Source organism: Rousettus aegyptiacus, unplaced genomic scaffold, assembly GCF_014176215.1.
Source record: "Rousettus aegyptiacus isolate mRouAeg1 unplaced genomic scaffold, mRouAeg1.p scaffold_m13_p_12, whole genome shotgun sequence".
NCBI lineage: Eukaryota > Metazoa > Chordata > Mammalia > Chiroptera > Pteropodidae > Rousettus > Rousettus aegyptiacus.
In genome coordinates this window covers 18,488,732-18,507,749 of record NW_023416287.1, presented here as the reverse complement: position 1 = coordinate 18,507,749, position 19,018 = coordinate 18,488,732, and the positions used below count along the sequence as shown (strand labels likewise).

General features: G+C 40.4%; 1 protein-coding gene across 1 annotated transcript in view; it reads right to left on the bottom strand.

Moving 5' to 3' along the window:
• PIGU (phosphatidylinositol glycan anchor biosynthesis class U) overlaps nucleotides 1-1,377 on the bottom strand; it is a 75,032-nt gene extending 73,655 nt beyond the window's left edge. Inside the window, exon 1 of the mRNA XM_016126429.2 lies at nucleotides 1,054-1,377. Within this exon, the coding sequence (XP_015981915.1) occupies nucleotides 1,054-1,183 (130 nt within the window). The 5' untranslated portion in view covers nucleotides 1,184-1,377. The remainder of the gene's footprint in view (nucleotides 1-1,053) is intronic.
• Between the last annotated feature and the right edge of the window lie 17,641 nt (nucleotides 1,378-19,018).

Below are 19,018 nucleotides of genomic sequence, written 5' to 3'. Positions count from 1 at the left end.
AATAGTTTGAGCACAGGAAGAGGACTTCAGCTGTGCTGATAACATTGTTTCTTGATCTGGCTGCTGGCTACATGGGTGTATATAGTTTGTAAAAAAATCATTAAGTTCTACATTTATTATGGGCACTGTATGTATATTGTACTTCAGTTAAAAAAAAAGGTGTTTGGCTTTTTTTGTTGTTTTTTTTTAATCTTCAAACTCTGGTCCTAACCCCCACCCCATTACTCCTCTGCTTTGGACATTTCACATCTTTCAACATTTCTTGATTCTGTTTACTTTCTGCTACCTAGAACTCCTCTTTCTCTAATCTCCCTTTCCAAACTCTACATCCTTCAAGAGTTAGCTCAAATCTCTCATCTTTAGGAAACCGGAAAGGAAGACACTCTTCATGGTCAGAACTCCAAGGAAGGAAATAGCTGTACATTGGAAGTACACGTTTCATAAATGATTATGTGTTTGTGTCTCTTCCACTAGAAGGATCTTCTGCTCAAATTCTGTCTCATTGTAGGCATTAGTATAAAACAATGTTTATTGAAGATCTTAAAGAAATAAGCAGTGGGAAAAGCTGCACCGTAAGTCCCAAACTAAGAATAGGCATCTAAGCACTTCACGCACGCTCCTCGCCTAGGCAATAATGGTCTTCTCACTTGCGAACCTCTCACACCAAACCATACACCAACGAGCACCACTAGCGATCTCGTGTCAAAACCCAAACCCCTCTTTGATTCCCACTCCACCCACCACGCCCTTTTCATAACCCGACCCTTCCTCAGACCACACCCCTAGGCTCAGGACATGAGTAAGACACACCCCCTCGCGTCCCAAACCCTCAGGAGATCCTACTCTTAGCACCCCTGCCTCACCACACAGTCCCACGCTCCCCTCCCTCACCAGCTGCATCCTCAGGCCCCGCCCTCCTGCCCTCTCGGAGGACGCCGGAGCGGGTCAGTTCCCTCAGAATCTTGAGCTTGCGACCACTGCCCCCGCCTCCCATTCAGGGAGGCCAGGGGAGCACAGGCAGAACTTGTCCGCCTACTCGAGCCGGTGGCTCACCTCTCTTCCAAGAGCTCAGTGGTGACACTACCTCCACCCGCTCGGAGATGAACTCGGCCAGACTCGAGCGGAACAAGGCCGCCCGCACGGTAACGGCCACCACCAGCACTAGGGCCAAGGGAGCCGCCATGATAGCTGGGGCGGGCGCGCCGGCAGGGAGGGGAAGGCGAGGCGGAAGAGCTTCGCGACCTGTGCGCCGCTCTGTAGTTTCGCGGTCCGGCGCGCTTCGCTGCTGCTGCGGGAGCTGCCAGTTTGGGGACTACTACTCCCAGAAACCCTAGCAGCCAGGCAGGAGGGAAGACGGAAAGCAGGGCGTCTCAATCTTGTAGCAAAGGTTTGGGCTACGTCTCCTGTAATAGGTGAATTGTAAAAGCGCTCAGCGGTGAATGCTACTGAAAGTGGACAAGTGAAGGCAGTCTTCTCCCTAGGATTGTGAGCGAATGAATGTTGTATGAATGTTTTTAATGTTAAAATGTTTCCTTTTGATGTTTTTAAAGAATATTAAATTTGTATCCATGTATTTACAATTGTTTATTGAACACCAACTATTGCCAAGCACTATATTGGACTTGGAGAATACATTTTGGAGTAGTAGACAGATTTATTAGCTTTGCAGCCTTGAACAAGTCGCTTAACCTTTCTGTGCCTCAGGTCCCTCATCTGAAAAATGTGCTGCTTGTTGGCTCCTACATCCTTTCTAGGAACTATTGAGGAATGCTTAGAAACGTTGCCAGCCTATTTTAAGCACAATTATTATCAAAACTTAAATTACATAAACTTGCAACTAAATAACATTAAAAACAAAGTAATACTCAAAACTCATCAGTTATATTTTACTACACTCCGTTTTATCTGTGCTCTTGAGGTTATTTACCACTGCTATATCACTATGGCAAATATTTTATAATGGTGCTACTGCCCTCCCCTTCCCAAACCTGTGTTCAGTGATATCAGGTTGGTAGCTTGGTAGCTTGAAATTCTTCCTGATGGGAGTATTTACACCACAGAAATGAGCACGCACTACAAATTACAATTTTGGATTTGGAGAGCCCTTTGATAAGTATTAATTAGCACACTACTTCATTAGTTAATATATGAAAAGTACTTATAGTGAGTGCTTAAATGTTAAATAGATAAGGAAATTTCAGATCTGAAATGGAACAGGTTGCATGATCAAAAACAATTTGGTGGAAGGTTGGTGGTAACACTGAACAGGGTGATTAGGGCGGGCTCTGGAAAGAGGCTGAGACCTAAAGGATGAGAAATTTATTAGAGCTTCCAAGCAGAGATCACAGAGTCTGAGTCAGAAAACAGCAAGGCCTGTTTGAGAAAGGAAACAAGTATGGTATAGTTCAAGAGGAGAGAGTAGCAGAAGGTGTGGATGGAGAGGCAGATAGAGAACAATCAAGTAGGGACGGACTGTTTGCCTTGGTTGGGAATTTGGGCTTTATTCAAAGTGCAATCTATGTGCCATTGGAGAATTTTAAGCCAGAAAGTGGATGTTTTTTAAAAGATTGTTAAAGTATAGGTAGGAGGCAAGAGAACTAAAGTGTTAAATCAAGCTATATTCAGGGACTGTAATATGCTGATAAGCCCTGAAGCCAGACCACGTGGAAACCTGTAGAACAAAAGAAGAATTCTTCTGGGATTGTTAACAACCCATTTCCCCACCCCTGAAGGGAAAACCGGAAAAACAGAGTCTTTAAGTGGCGCCCTACACAAAATAAAGTCATTCCCTGTGGCTAAAACCATCGGAAACCTATGGATTAAAGTTTGGGACTGCCAGCAGGGCTTTCATTCTATATATTACCTTTTCATACTACATATGCTTATCCTTCCTCATCATATGTCCACATCAAAGGAAAATGGGTAAACAAAGTTTTTAAACTAATTCACAAGAACTAAAGAATGATATATAAACTGGATCCACCCTCCCCACACCCACCCACCCACACACTCTAGGCTTTTTTCTTTGTCTTGGTTTTTTGTCTTTGCTTTTCCTCTTCTTTAGTAAACTTTCCCTTTGATTCTAACTTTGGCGTGCGTTTGAGTTCTTTCTTACACTCTCCACTAAGAACCCTCTTCTCAGTGCAGGGGTTAGTCTCCCCCTACTTGGGGGAATTTACCCTGTCCTGTATCAGTTATATCCCCAGACCCTATACTGGGTGTTAGGGAATACTGCAGTGACAAAGTTCCACCCCCTGCCTTTATTGAACTTGGAGAGTAGTAGAAGAGAAGCGACAGTCTTAAGAAAGAAAAAAAAAAAAGTAAAATCACAAACCATGATGAGAGAAGGAAAAAAGGGAGCAAAGTGCTAAAATGCAAAAATCAGTCCTGGGGCTGGTGGCTCTCTTGCCCAATGGGAGGGGCAGATCTCCATTGAGAGGGGATCATGAAGAATAGTTACTCTCACTGCTCTGGCAAGCATTGTGGCATACTTTTAACACACGTGAGTTTATTTAGTCTGCACAACCTTCCTTCCTAAAGATGTAATATGTAGTGTAAGCCCTGACATTGTTTTTTTTTTCTTTTTTGTAATGCAAGTACTAGACTTAAGCTTTGATTGCTAAGCATCCACTTCAAAGATGGCTATTTCAAACACACAGCCAGCCACACAGCTAGATAAAGAGTCAGACTACCTTCTCCCACTGAGGCTCCTTGGTTCTCTGTTTTAGAGGTCTTGGCTGATTTCAATAACTTACCATTTTACTTTCAAAACAGTTTGGTATAGTCCCTTTGTTCTGAGAATAATTGCGGGTGGCACTTGAGGCTGCAGCATTTATCCCACAATAACTCCCGGATTACAGTTCTAAATTGACCCGCAAGTTTGCCACGAAAATGCTCACCTTTCTTATTTTTGCATCGCTCTAGTATATCAATAGTCTTTCGAAACAAATGACATTCTATTTATAGCATTCTAATTTTAGTAGTGATATTTCCATTTACAGAATATAGCAATTCTCAATCACTGAAAATGCCAAATCCTAGAAAAATAGCATTCCTACACGATGTTAACATCGTTTTCAAAGAGTTGTTAGCCGAAGATTCATGTATACATTTCTGTTACATTAGAATTAGAGACAAGTTCTGTTTAGAAATAATTCCGAGAACAGTTTTTATATTTTATTTTCACACTGAAAAGCAGTCCGATTTGCTTCGGCCTTGAGCGCGTTTATATAAAATTAAATTAATGCTGACAGCAAGCTGCAGGGTTTTTTTTTCTAAAGAGATATGGGTTAAGCTACTTGTTTTTTTCTCTTCCCATGTTTTATTTTTTTTCTTATTTCCATGCTGTAAATTCTTCAATTCACCGATAAAGAGTGAGTCCATGAGACTCTAGGACTCTACCCTGGACCCCAATAAAAGTGGAACTCCAGGCCCATATCTCCCCTTAACCCTTCTGTGTGGCTCCAGGTGTGCTCTGTAATTTTCAGGTCTTGTGAGTAATAAACCTGTATCTTTTCAAAGTTTCCTAATGGTTATTGCTGAAGAGCATCTTATAATAAGAACCACAAGCGCTGGTCCAGCCACAATATTGGTTATTGATAGGCTGAGACCAGCACAAACACAAAGTGTTGGTATCCCTTTTGCATAAAAAGAGGAGATGTATGTATTATATCATCTTAAAGTGAAGTATATTACATCATGAAAAGTGGAAGTGTTTTCAACAGAAACCTCGCGGTGAAGGTTGAGAGATATTATGTGATAAAAAATGCTTAGCACATACCAAGTGCTCAATATACATTGTTAGCTGTTTTATTATTATTTGCATCATCCTAACAGATGACTGAAAATTCTTCTTAGGGTGAGGATTGTCTTGGGGAAAAACAGTGATTAGCCATTATAGGTAAGAGATATAACCCAAACCGTAGTTCTTAAACATGAGTGTGTATGGATCATAGATCTAAATATAAGAGCTAGAACTCTCAGAAGAAAACAGAAGTAAATCTCTATGACTTTGAGGTAGGCAATGGTTTCTTACTTAAAATACCAAAAACACAGGTAGCAAAAGAAGAAATAAATTGGACTTCATCAAAATTAAAACTTCTGTGTTTCAAAGGACATCATCAAGAAATGGAAAGACAAACCATAGAATGGGAGAAAATATCTGCAAATCATATATCTGATTAGGACTCTTAGAACTCGATAATAAAATGACAATCCAATTAAAAATGTGCAAAGGATTTCAATAGACATATATCCAAAGAAGATGTACAAATGGCCAAAAGTGTGTGAAAAGATGTGCAACATCATTAGTTATTAGGGAAATATAAATCAAAACCACAATGAACTAGCACTTCACACCCAGTAGGATAGCTATAATAAAAAAGACAATAACAAATATTGACAAGAAAAGTGGAGAAATTGGAACCCTCATATATTGCTGGTGAGAATGTAAAATGTTGTAGCCAATTTGGAAAACAGTTTGGTAGTTCCTCAAAATGTTAAACATAGAGTTGCCATATGAACCAGCAATTCAGCTCCTAGCTATACATTCAAAAGAAATGAAACATACATCCACACAAAAACTTGTACACAAATGTTCATAGTTTATTCATAGTTATTCTAATAGTCAAAAAGTGGAAACAACCCAGATATCTATTTTGTTTGCCATGGATGGATAAACAAAAGATGGTATATCTATACAATGGACTATAATTGAGGAATAAAAAAGAATGAAATATTGATACATGCTGCTTTGAATATATGCTAAGTGAAACAAGCCAGTCACAAAAGACCACATTATTGTATAACTCCATTTACATGAAATATTCAGAATAGACAAATCTACAGAGGCAGAAAATAGATTAGTGGTTGCCTAGGGGTGGGTGTAGGGAATGGGAAATGACTGCTACAGGATTTCTTTTTGTACAGAATTTCTTTGGGGGATGATGAAAATGTTCTAAAATTAGATTGTAGTGATAGTCTTACAACTCTGAATGCACCAAAAACCACTGAACTATACACTTTAAATAGATGAATTTTATGGTATGTGTATTGTCTCAATATCTTTTAAAAATGACTGAGCATTAGAATCATTTGGGAGATGTATTTTTAAATTAAATTCTGAAGATCTGCTCTAGAGACCGATTCACTAGATCTGGAATGGAGCCTAGGAACCTGCATTCTTAATATCTCCAATTTATTCAGATGCTGATGGTTCGAGAGCCATACTCTGGAAAACATTATGCTGAAGGCGTAGCTATCCAGTAGCTTTTGCAACAAAAAGATGAAAATATTCACAATAGCTAGCAAATACTGAGTGTTTTCCATGTGCTAAGTATTATTCGAAGCGTTTTACATGCTTTATCTCATTTAATATATATACTATTAAAGGTACTACAATTTCCCCATCACCACATGTACATGAGGAAACTGAGGCACAAAGAGATTTAGTAATTTGTTTAAGGTCACACAGCTAGTAAATGGCATAACCAGGTTCTGAATGTTAGCTCCACATATTGTGGTCAAGCTACTCTGCCTGAGAAAATGAGAACTGGGGTTGGGTTGAGTTGAGTTTGGTTGGATTGTTTTGTTGTCATAGCTGAGAAGGAAGGGTAGAGAACTGAAAGGGACAAGATAACAAAGAAGCAAGCAAGTCGATTTCTCTCCTGGGAAACCAGAGATCCTAGATGACAGGTGGAAAAAATTAAGGCTCTGAAATATTAAGTAACCAGCTTTATGCCACACACCTGGGTAGTTTTTCCATTAGCATTTATTGAACACCTTCCATTGCCAGGTCTTGTGCTGTGTATATACAGTCTATCCAGCATTTTTTTTTATTCCAAATAGCAAACTGATTATGGCCATCTTTAATATTAAGGGAATTAACTAGGAGGCTATGAGGGAGCTCACAGGGCCAAAGAGAAGACTGGGAGCCAGACTTGGAATAGTCAAGACACAGGTAGGCAACAACACAGGGCTGGGTAGCAGGGACCACCTGTCAGGTAATCCAGCTACCACAACTGGAATGAGTGAACTCCAACCAGATTTCAATGGTCTTACATCATGCCATTTAAGACTAAAAGTTCTCGGAAAGAGCACAAGATTGAGATTAGGTCCCATACCTGACATACCTGCTGTGTATAGGTGAGCAAGTAAAAAGGATCTGTTAGAAGTCAGAAGATGAATTTACTATTCTTGCCTGAGGCCAGCACACCCTGAAAACAACTGGGTGAAGTCATTAGAGTGAAGGCAAAGGGTGATTGGATGTTGGATGTAGCGGGGGTGGGGAGGGGGAGTAAATATCCACTAACAATGATGGTGATAAAGATAGATACAGGCCCTCCCGTGTTGGATTTTATACAAAATGGAGTCATACAAAATAGAAGTAATCAGATAAATAAAATAATTAGAGGTTGCGATTAGACCTATGAAGGCAACATACCAGGAGCATTTATAATGAATAATGGAGGACCTACTATAGACTGGATTTGGTGGTCAAGGAAAGCCTGCTTGAGGAGATGATATTTCAGCTGAGACCTAAAGGATAAAAATGAGCCGTTGACATTAAACTGGCAATAATAAAAGGGGGGTATAGGGAGGAGGGGATTGAGGTTCCAATGAGCTTGCATTGAGGGAGGCCAATATGGAGTAAAATGAGCAAGAGGTGAGACTGGAGAAATAGGCAAGGGTCAAATGGCTTTTGTAGACCATCGTGCTAAGTTGAGTTTTATTCTAAGAGGAACAGGAAGTCCACTAAAGGGTTTCACGTAGAGTTGGAATATGATCACGATTTAGGTTTTAAAAATATCCCTTTGCCTACTGAATAAATAATGAATTGGAGGAAGCAAGGGTGGCACCAGGAATACTATTGAGGAAGCTGCTGTAGTCAACAAGATGATAGAGGATGATGGTGTCTTGGACCAATGTGGCAGAGACAAGTGGGTGGTTTCAAGAGATATTTTGGCTGTAGCATTAATCAGTTGTTTCCCAAATCCCCCAATACCTTGTCCCCAGCACTCAGACCTTGGATACCATAAAGATCTGAAAGACAGTTCTCTGAGACTTTCATTAAGAAAAATTTGAGAGACAGAAATACAGAGCAACAATCTCAGATTGGCAAGTATACAAAATTTTTAAACATGACTGAAGGTTTTATTCTTCTCTGGCTGCCTGATGACCAGCCATCATTCTGAATGACACAAGTAACCAGCCAAGCAAGAAAGTTCATGACATACAACCTTTTTCCACAGAAACGGATGGTCATAGAGGTCTTTTACCCTATGAAGGCAATAGTGCCAAAACTAGAAATTCAAGAAAAACTAACCAAAATGTAGAACATACCAGATAATTATCTTTGTCTTCAGATTTGAACCCATTTTGATTGTTGCAAAACAGCAGACTTTGATAAACTTCACAATCTCTTGGATTATGCAAAAAGAAATCAACCCAAACATAGATTTGCAAGGTATGGCCTAGATAAGAAGAAAATAACTAAGATAATCAGCAAAAGAAACTCAAGAACAGAGCAGGAAAAGTCAGGACTGCTATGAAAGCAAAAGAAGGGTTAAAGATACTGCATTGGCTTGATCTGTGACTGGACAGATTTTTTGCCAGAAGAAATAAGCTATATAAAAACTTAATAACAACAAATGGGTGTGAGCGGAAGGCAGTGGCATGCATGGAAAACTAATTAAAGACAACCTTAAAATTGAAAAATTAGGAAAGGTCTGATCTAATTCATTGTACAGATTGGGAAACGAAGGCCTAGAAATGAGCAGCACCTGCCCTAGGATCACATAGCAGGTCAGTGGTGGCACTGGGCCCAGAAACCAGGCTTCTCACCATATGACTCCTACACTATCTGCCTGTTGTTTCTGGACTGGGTCTCTGGTGAGGCCCCTGGGAGACCCACAGCAGTTCCCTCCTCAACCATCAAACCCAAGTATTAAAAAAGCCCAAAAGGAACCAGATATCTGGCCTTACATAAAACCCTGAGGAGAGGTGCCTTGGCAGAGCCATTCCCTTACACTATCATGTGGTTCCAAAGAAAGAGCCTGTTAAGAACTAGGCTAACTCCTAGGAAGTGTTTTGGAGAAATTAGGAAAGACTGGATTATTCGAACTACTGGACCAAGTCTTGCCAGAAGGCAATTCTTGATGAACTTTTCAGCCAAACTCCTTTTCTAGTTTAATCCAGTTTGAGTTAGGTCTTCAGTTACTTGCAACCAAAAGTTCTTAACTAACACAACAAGAGATGGAACTCACCCTCCTAGAGAACTCTCATTTACTTTCCTGGCTTCGAATACCATTTATATGTCGATGACACTCAGCTCTTTACTTCCAGCCCAGATTTCTCTTGTTGAGGTTCAGAGGCATGTATCGAACTACTAGGTGGGATATCTCCACCTGGATATCCCAAAGTTGCTTTAAATTCCAGATATCTAAAACTGAACTCATGATCTTCCTTCCAACAACTCACTCTTCCTCCTTAATTCCTTATTTCTGTGAATGAATGGCACCACCAATCTTTTCATTGCTCAGCCAAACCTGGGAATCAGTCTTGACACCTCCCACTTCTCCATCCCTTGCATACAATCCACCTTCAAACTTTGACCTAAATATCAGTGAAATCCACCTACTCTCCAATCTCACTGCCACCACCTTGGTCTAAGCCACCAGCATGTCTCACCTAGATGTCTGCTATACTCTCCTGGTCTCCTTTTGCCACTCTCCATTCTCCAACCCATTCTCCATGCCTGACACTCATTGTTGAATGAATGAATGAATGAATGAACGAATGAATATCACTAACCCCTCACTTAAAACCCTTCACTGGTTTTCTTTTGCACTTGGTTTAAGAACCAAAGTCCATAAGATGTTTGCAAGGGCCAGCATGATCTTTATCCCTCTACCTACCTCCCCTGCCTTGTCCCCTACTTTTCTGCCCTATATGCACTCAAGAAAATAAACTACCAATAGTCATTCCCTTGGTACATTCTACTTTGTACACCTTACCAGCTACTCCCAATAGTACTTGTCCTCACTTGGCAAAGTCCTACTTATCCTTCAAGACCCATTCTTAAAGTTTCCCTCTCTCTGAGAACTTTGAATCCACCAGGGAGTCTGTTCTCAATGCTCCTAAAGCACTTAACAGCTACCTCTTGCTTGCACTTAATGATCAGTATCTGATAATAATATTACTCGAAGTTCTTGGGAGTATGATTCTTCTGTTTGTTATGTCTACTGACTGAATCTTACTGGTGGTGAATTGTTTCCTTATGGATTAGCTAATGTTTGGAAGGGCTTTATATATAAGAGTTCTGTGTGGCCTGCAAGTGGGAAACAGGATAAGAGGATTTGCATTTGTTTCTGCTAGGCATCTGAGAGATAGTTTTGGAGTATATCTCCTTTTATGTTAATTTCTCAGCCTCGGGATTCCCATCCATGCAGCCGATGCAAATATGAACCCCAGACTCATTGAGGACAGACATGTGGTTTCAAATTCTCAGGAAATAGTTTATTTCCGCCACCTAAAGACTGAGTCAAGGCGGACACATAGGACACCAAGGATTTGTTTCCTCTGCTAACAGTTAGATGTCTGTTTGTTTTCCCCCAGTCTACTCTTTTACTGTGGTTTTAGCCCTTGAAGGATCCTAGATTGATCAAGGGTCTCGTTCCAACTGTAAACTTCACATAAGCCCAAGGCTTAAGCTGTCTATTAAAACCTAACTGTTAAAGATTCAGTTGTGCATTTAAAAGGATGTTAGTTGTTTTTATTTCCAGCATTTCCATGTGTTATGTAGCAGGAAGTTCCAGATATTTTCAGAAAAGGAAGTCCAACTCAATACTTAGTAAACAGAATTGTCACTGTCTGTTTACTTATCTATTTTCTCCTTGAGTATCAAGCTCTAGAAGTGCAGAGTCTGGGTCTGACTCATCTTTGGGTCAAGACACCCAGCCCAAGACCTGGCATGGAATAAATGCACAGTGCATTTGTTGATACCAAACCGCAGACGCCCCTAGCTCACTGTCTAGTAGCCTTTCCTTTGGCGAGGGTCGTGTTACGAGGGGACCACCTGCCCTTCGTCTGTATTTATCCTTCCCAACACTCAGCTTGTCCACTCAGATTCTACAGAGGGGGGAACTCAGGGCCTGGATGATCCCAGTGATAATTGAAACTTTGAGCTTTGATTCAGGATGAATCACATGGGCCAGTTCTAAATGTAAACCTAAAGCTCTCATGCACTATTGGTAGCAGTCTAAACAGGCATAACATTCTGGGAGAGCAATTCAACAGCATCTATTGAAATGTGAAATATACCCATTAATCTCGGAATTTACTTCTCTAAATTTATTCTTTTCATACAAGAATAGTCACTGTTGGTAGCAGCAAAAAAATTGAAAACCACCCAAATGTCCATCAATAAGTAATCAGCTAAACAAGTTATCTGCAGCCATACAATGGGAAACTATAAGATGGGTTTTTTAATGAGGTAGATCTACATGTATTGACATAGGTAGAACTCCAAGTCATATTGCTGAGTGAAAAATGTGAGGTCACAAGATAGAGTATATATTTATGTGGAAATAAACAAACCTACAGCAATATAAATTGTTATATCCTAGAAGCTATCTAGCAATATCTATCAACTTTTACATTGCTATTTAAACTTTTTGGGTAACTCCAACTCATGAATCTCCACTTGTAAATATTTATTTTACAAATAAATATGCAAAATAATGGATAAAAACATTAACTGCAGCATTGTTTGTAATAACAAAATATTGAAAACAACCTTTCCACAGAGGACTGAAAAACATTGTGCATACATATAATTGGATACTATGCAAGTGTGAAAAATAATGAGGTTATTCTTCATACTGGTACGGAAAGTTCTGCAAGATATGCTGTAAAGTGGGGGAAAAAAAAGACAGAAAAGTGTCTCTATCTGTATGAAAAATACATGTGTACATGTATTGGATTTTAAATGCATAGAATATCTCTGGAAGGAATCACTGGAAATTAGAATTGGTGGTTGTCTCCAGGGCACAGACCAGATGGTTGGGAACAGGAGAAGAAGCACACCTGCTTTTCACTGTATTCCCTGTTGAACTTTTGGAATTTTGAACTATGTCCCGGTAACTAAGTAAACCAAGAGTCTTAAAGCATAATTCTAAACCTAAATGAAAAACAAGCCCTTTCTATGTGTATATACATATGTTGTGCAGAAAAAGGAAAGAAGGATATGCTTCAAATTAGGGGCAGTAGTGGAAGGTCTGTGGGACTGAGAAGTAAGTAGTCAAGAGTGACCTTGACTTTATCTTGATTGTGTGAATTTTCTGTTCATAATTTTTTAGATATTACAAAGGTTGCTTGGATTTTATACAATATTTATGTAAATTGTTGCATCACTTAAATTAAATTTTAATTTTTAAAAATAGCCTTCTGGGGGATAGAATACAACCATCCCCTGGCAAAAGAGTAAGGCTGACCCTCCTTCTGAGAGAAGGATTCATGTCATGCCCTTTGTCCCGCCTGTCTTCCCCAAGACACCCTATCTCAGAAGGAGGCACCTAGGCTACTCCTGGCATCACTCCAAAGAGCCTCTTCTGTTACCTCTCACCCACTTGGCTTCCTGTCCCCAGTGTTCCGGGCTGAGAACCAGAGCCAATTGACCATAGGGTCATATTTCCAGAGGTCACCATCGCTGTAAGGTTGAGCAAGGCCAGCTCAGGAAAATTGAGACATCGGGCTATGCATTCTTACCTCTCTGTTTATCCCCTTCAAAGTCCCACCACCCTTTCCCCTACCTCCCAAATTGTGTTTCTCTCTCAGTCCGTTCAGTGGAGAGAGGGTTATCTGAAGAACTAATCCTACTAGATATGTAGGAATTTAGACTTCTCTCTCTCTTGACTAATTTTATTTTAGTAGGAATATAAAAAGGGCAATATTTAACCACAGCGGAGGACACAATAATGATGGTATGTCTGGCACCAGTGAGTAAGAGATCTTGAAGCAAACGGGCTTTGCCATCACTTTTAAGCCACATTGGTAGGCAATGCCATGTAGTGCTTAAGAGCTCTGTGGGCTGTGTTGCCAGGCTGACAGGATTCATATCCCAGTCTATCACTTAGTATCTGTCAAACCTTGGGCAGATAACTCAAACTCGCTGTGCCTCAGTTTCTAAACCTATAAAATAGGGTAAATAAGAGCTCCCTCACTAGATCATTGTGAAGCTGTAATGAGATATTACATGAAAAACCTTTAGAACATCCCCTGGAACATAGAAAGGAATAAATATTAGATTATTATTACTTATACAAATACTTTTTTTAAAGGACAGAACTAAAAAACTTGGAAAGACCCCGCAGAAGAAAAATTAAATCTAGCAAGTTAATAAATCACCTAGATATAGAGCAAAGAGGTATTAGTGACTAGCTTTTTAATCTAACCCAAGTCAGGTTAGATTCCTCTGTTACGACCAAGGAAGTTCTTGAACAAAATCTAAGGAAAACGACGTTCTGACCAAAATCTGTGACAACCTCATTTCTGAGGTGGAAAACATCTGACCTGGGAGTTATGTACTGCTGAACTTGCCCTTCTCAAATGAGTTGGTCAAGGTTGATTTTGTGCATGTATGTCAGTGATCATATTGTATTTTTTAAACTAAATTTAGTAAATATATTTCAATGTTGCTGTTTTTCTTTTTAAACCAACTTTGTGGAGGTATAGGTTTGACAAATATATACTCGCATGTAACCAAACCCATAATTGAAATATTGAACACTTCTATCACTGCAGAATATTCCCTTCATTCCCCTTTGTAGTCAGTCCTTCCATCCATCCCCAGGTAGCTACTGATCTGCTTTCTGTCAGTATACATTACTTTTGCCTATTCCAGAAGTTTATATAAATGGAATCATATAGTATGTACTCTTTTGTATCTGTTTTCTTCTGTTCAGCTTGGTATTTTAAGGTTCATCCATATTGATTGCAGGTATTAGTGGCTTATCTCTTTTTAATTGCTGAGTAGTAGTCCATTGGATGAATATACCATAATACTGTTAACTTTATTTACTAGATTTTCAGAGAATAAAGGTCTAGGAGAAGTAAGTAAAGAGGTAAGAACTGGGGATAGAAGCCTCAAGTTCCATAGGGTCATATTCCCAGAGGTCACCATCGCTGTAAGGGTCCTTTCCCTTACATTCACTCATTCTGTCACCCTGGGCAAGTCTTTCCTCCTCACCCAGATTTCAGTTTCCTCATCTGTAAAACTTCAGAATACTAGATGATCTCTAAATAACCATTTCGTGCAATTCCATTATAGGTGGATGGGTTTCTTCTCCTACAAGAAGGCACATTTTTTAAAGGTTCACAGGTAAGGTCCTATCCCCAGGAACAGAGTAGACCCAATGAATTCCTCTAGCAGAAAAGGAGAACAAAATCCACAGAAACCTAGAACAAAATCCACAGAAACCTAGAATAAGCAGGGAGGCCCCAGGCAAATCCAGGAATTGATCAATAAATATTTATACTCTATTCAGAGTTTCTATCCTGGCATTTCTGCCAATAGCTCCGTGTGTTAGACTTGGTTGGAATCAAGAGAGTCTGGTCAGGAGAAATTCATGGAGTTGGAGGGGTTCTGAGGACCTCCGAGAGCAGGTCATGGTGAAGGACTGAGGCAGCCACTCTGGGCCCAGAGGGAAGGTGGGTAGAACCAAGGGAAAGAGAGGCAGGAAGAGCTTGATCCAGAGAATGGATCAGAATCTTTGAAAGATACCACTGAGCCCAAATATGTCCATAACCCAAATAAATCCCAGGGCCCCACATGGCTCAGGCTTAGCACCTTCAATGTCACAATTCAAGAACTGCACTATAAGGGCAAATTGTTGACAACATACTAAATGTTCAGCTACAGGAGACTGATTCAGTAATTTTACTCCATTCTTACTATGATATAACGAAATACTATGTGGCTGTAGAATGAGGCAGCTCTGTATGTACAATTAGGGACAGCTCTCCCAGTTGTATTGTTAAGTAAAAAAAAGAAAATCTCAGAACAATGTGCATAGTACACTAGCATATGTGTTCTAAACAGAGAGATCATATATATACATGCATACGTGTATGTGCAGAGAATATTTCTAGCAATCCACCAAACCTGTCCTTTTTCATCAAAAACTTTTCCTCTACGCCTTTTCCCACAAGCTTTGCTTTTTTCTTTCCTTGCCTCTTTCCTCTCACTTCTTTATCCTGTCTGTCACCTTGTTACCCTTGCTTTGTATCTTGTAAACCCAGAAAGTAGTAAGACAAGACAAAATTTTTAGAAAGTCATGGGCAGGAGAAAAAAATGTGAACAGGCAAAGGAATTTCCCATTTTGCTCCCATTGTACAGACAGAGAAACAGAGGCCCATAGAGGGACAGAGAGTCACCCAAAATCATACAGCATGTCAGAAGCAGAGCTAAGACAAGGATGTAGGGCTCCTAATTTGAAATCATATTCAGGCCATTCAACCCATTTGCCCCAAGGCCAGCTTTTACCCTTCTTCAAAGCCTAGCTCAGATGGCCTCTCTTCCTCCTGAAGCTTTCCCTGAATCCCATTTTAAAAAATTCCCCTAGCACCTTGGCCTGCCCATTGTCCTAGCCCTTATTTCCCTGTATTATAATGTCTCTGATTATGTTTCTGTTTACACTAAAAATGAGATTCTCAAGTACAGAAAAGGCATCGGTCTACCAGAAAGTAACTAACTTAGACATTCCTAAGTATGTGGCAGACAATGTGTTCTGGGGGCTCTGAGGAGGGAGGGGTTACTTCTGCCCAGACAGATCTTAGCTTCCTGGAGGAAGTGTCATTTAGCTAATAGATACCCTGGAGTTGCATCCTACATATTCAAATTATTCAAGTTCAACTATGACTGGTAAAAAAAAAAAAAATGATAGAAAAAATGATTTTTCTCAATTATAACAATATTATAAGTTTCATGAAAATAGTTGCACCAAGACAAAATGTACTAGAGTAAGATTAGTAACTCAAGCTGCCTTTTAATTTTCATGCAAAAAAGTTTTTCAGCACATGAGTTGCAATTTTCTATTGTTGTGTAACAAACTTAGGGGCTCAAGACAACATTTATTTAATAAGGGTGATCACTTCCTAAGTTATTAAATGTCTAATTACTATGCTTTATACCTGAAACCAATATAATACTGTATGCCAACTATAATTTTTAAAATTTAAATAAATAAGTAAATAAGTAAGTAAGTAAATGGTGGTACACTAAGAAAAAGACAATATGCATTTATTAGTTCACAGTTCTATAAGTAGTACAAGCAAAGCTCAACTGAGTTCTCTGCTCAAGACTGAAATCAAGGTGTTGGCCAGCTGTGTACTCATTTAGAGATTCAACTAGGGAAAGTTTGGCTTCCAGGCTCCCTCAGGTTTTTGGCAGAATTCATTTTCTTGTGACCATGTTTCTGAGATCCCCATTTCCTTGCTATCTGTTAGCTGGGAACCACTTTTGACTTCTACAGGCAGGCCCCTGTCAGGTCCTTGCCATGTGGCCATCTTTGTAACAGGGTAGTTTGCCCCTTCAAGGCCAACATGGAAGTATCTGTAGCTTAAAATAATTTTAAGTTTGGTGGAAATACTACATTTTTCATACGTAGGCTTTATAATTTTTATGCTATTTATTATTGTACACACAGTCATGTACAATATTTCTATACATGGTTGATTATACAGAAACATACTCTGACACTTATTAGCTCAGTGACCCTAAGCAGTCTGAGCCTCATCTGTAAAATGGGGATAACAAGAGTGTCCAACTCCCTCATCTGTAAAATGGAGATAACAAGAGTATCCATCTTAGAGAATTACAGGCACATAGTAAATGCTCAATAAATATAAGTTGCTGATTAGTCCTGAAGAATAGAGAGGGTCTAGACATCGGGAGATGAGGTGGGTGAGGGGGCAGGGTTCCCAAGAAGGAGGAAGTAGAAGTCCTAGAAGCAGGAAAGCTGGTGGTGGTTTGGAGTGTGATCATTTGTACAGTGTGTGTGTGTGTGTGTGTGTGTGTGTGTGTGTGTGTGTATTGACAGGCTAGACAGAGTGGGTGAGGGCAGCTTCACTTACCCCTCCTTGTCAATGTTTACTGAATGCTCACTGTATACCAGGTACCACGAGAGGATGCCTGGCCAGCAGTGTGAATTGCAGTCTGGAGGTGTCAGGGAGGCAAGGAATATCGGTAAGCAGAAAAGGGCAGTGGTCTGAGCTTCAGTGAGTCCACCTACTCCTAGAAGGGTGGTTGGTTCATCAGGAGGAAAGCTGTTCATTCTCATCTCCCCAGCCTCAAAGCTGGAAGGGTGCAAAATTTCCCTTCAAAAGTTCTAAACTTGAGAATTCATGCAGAACACTCACAGCAGAAGAGCTCACTCAGGTACTTGTTAATACTCACAAATATTTCCATGGAACCCCAAAGTCACCAACCCATCCTCACACCATGGGCAGATGGATTAAAACTAAGCCAGACATTTGACTTCTTGCCACCTGCCACCTCTTCTTGGAATGAATCATGTCCGGACATCACCTCATCATCATTAAGAGCATTAAGCACAATTCACACAAACAAACCTGGAGCCAGCCATTTTGCAGATGGGAAAACTGAGGCTCAGACAAAAGAAGTGATTTGCCCAGGGCCAGGCAGTGAACTCAGGATCGATAGAACCAGGATTGAAACCTGGGCTTACTGACAATCAGACCAGGGTGTACACACACACACACACACACACACACCCTCAATTCAGACATCTCTGTGTTGAAAAACAAAGCTTTTGAGTAAATGTTTAGAGGATATGGCCCCTTGTTAAAGTATAGGCTTATCAGTTGGGAGAATTTGAGGATTTAGGTGGCTTTACCAATTAAATTTCTTCCCCTCTCTGTCTCAGTTTCTTCATCAGTAAAATAGGAAGAATAATATTACCTATATTTGGAGATTGTTGTGAAAATTAAATGAGTTATCAACACAAATAAGGACTGAAAATTGTGCCTGGCACATAGAAATCCTAATAGCATCATCATTAATATTACATGTTTAACTCTGTAGACCTAGTGGAGGGAGGAGAAGTACTCTGTTCCTAGAGTGATCAGGCCTTGCTGGTTTTAGCTCAGATTCCAGGCTATCCACTGGGCTTCATCTCAGCTTTGCCCTATATCTTAGAGGGGGAAGTAGGCAGAAGGGAGTGGTGAGCCAGTTCTCTTAAGGGCTCATATCTTTGAGTACACACAAAGTCCAGTGAGGGACACGCCCTGGCTGACACATTTCTGTCTTTTGAAGTGGGGAGCCCCAGGCCATTAGGGAGCCTCCAGGGTTTGGTAAGGACAAGCCCAAGGCCCAGACAGGAAAAGAAGTGTGGCCTCTTGACCTCCAATCCAAGGGCCAATGAAACTGGGCAAGCACTTAGATCTGGGTAGGGATTGAATGGGCATGTGTTAACCCTGTGGGTGTGAGCTCATGTGCATATGTGTATGTTTGTACATGAATGCCTTCATGTGTATGCATATGTGCCCATGTCTATACATGTATGTGCACAGGAGTGGCACCCTATGCCTGATGGGAAAAGTAACTTCAAGATTACCCTGATTGTGGTGCTCATTACCTTTTTTACAACCCCTAGGCCCAGGCCAGGATCTCAGAATACTAAACCCACTCCCCAGAGCCAGTGTCAGTAGATGGCTCTGCTGCTCTATAATTCTAAGTGGTACCTTGACCTCTCTGTGGTTCAGTTTCTCCACCTATAAAATGAGGTGTTTAGATGAATTAAGGTCTGAGGTCTCCTCCAGCTCTGATAGTAAATCTCTGCAGTAGGGATGGATGGGTCCCAGGAGTTTCAGGATGGGACTCCACTAGGCTCTAGCTCCCTACTTCCATGGTTACCCCTGATTCTACAGAGAAATAGAAGACTGGAATTTGCCCTAGTAGCCTGTACATGGGGTTCAGCTAAGGCCAGGAGGTTCAGCTAAG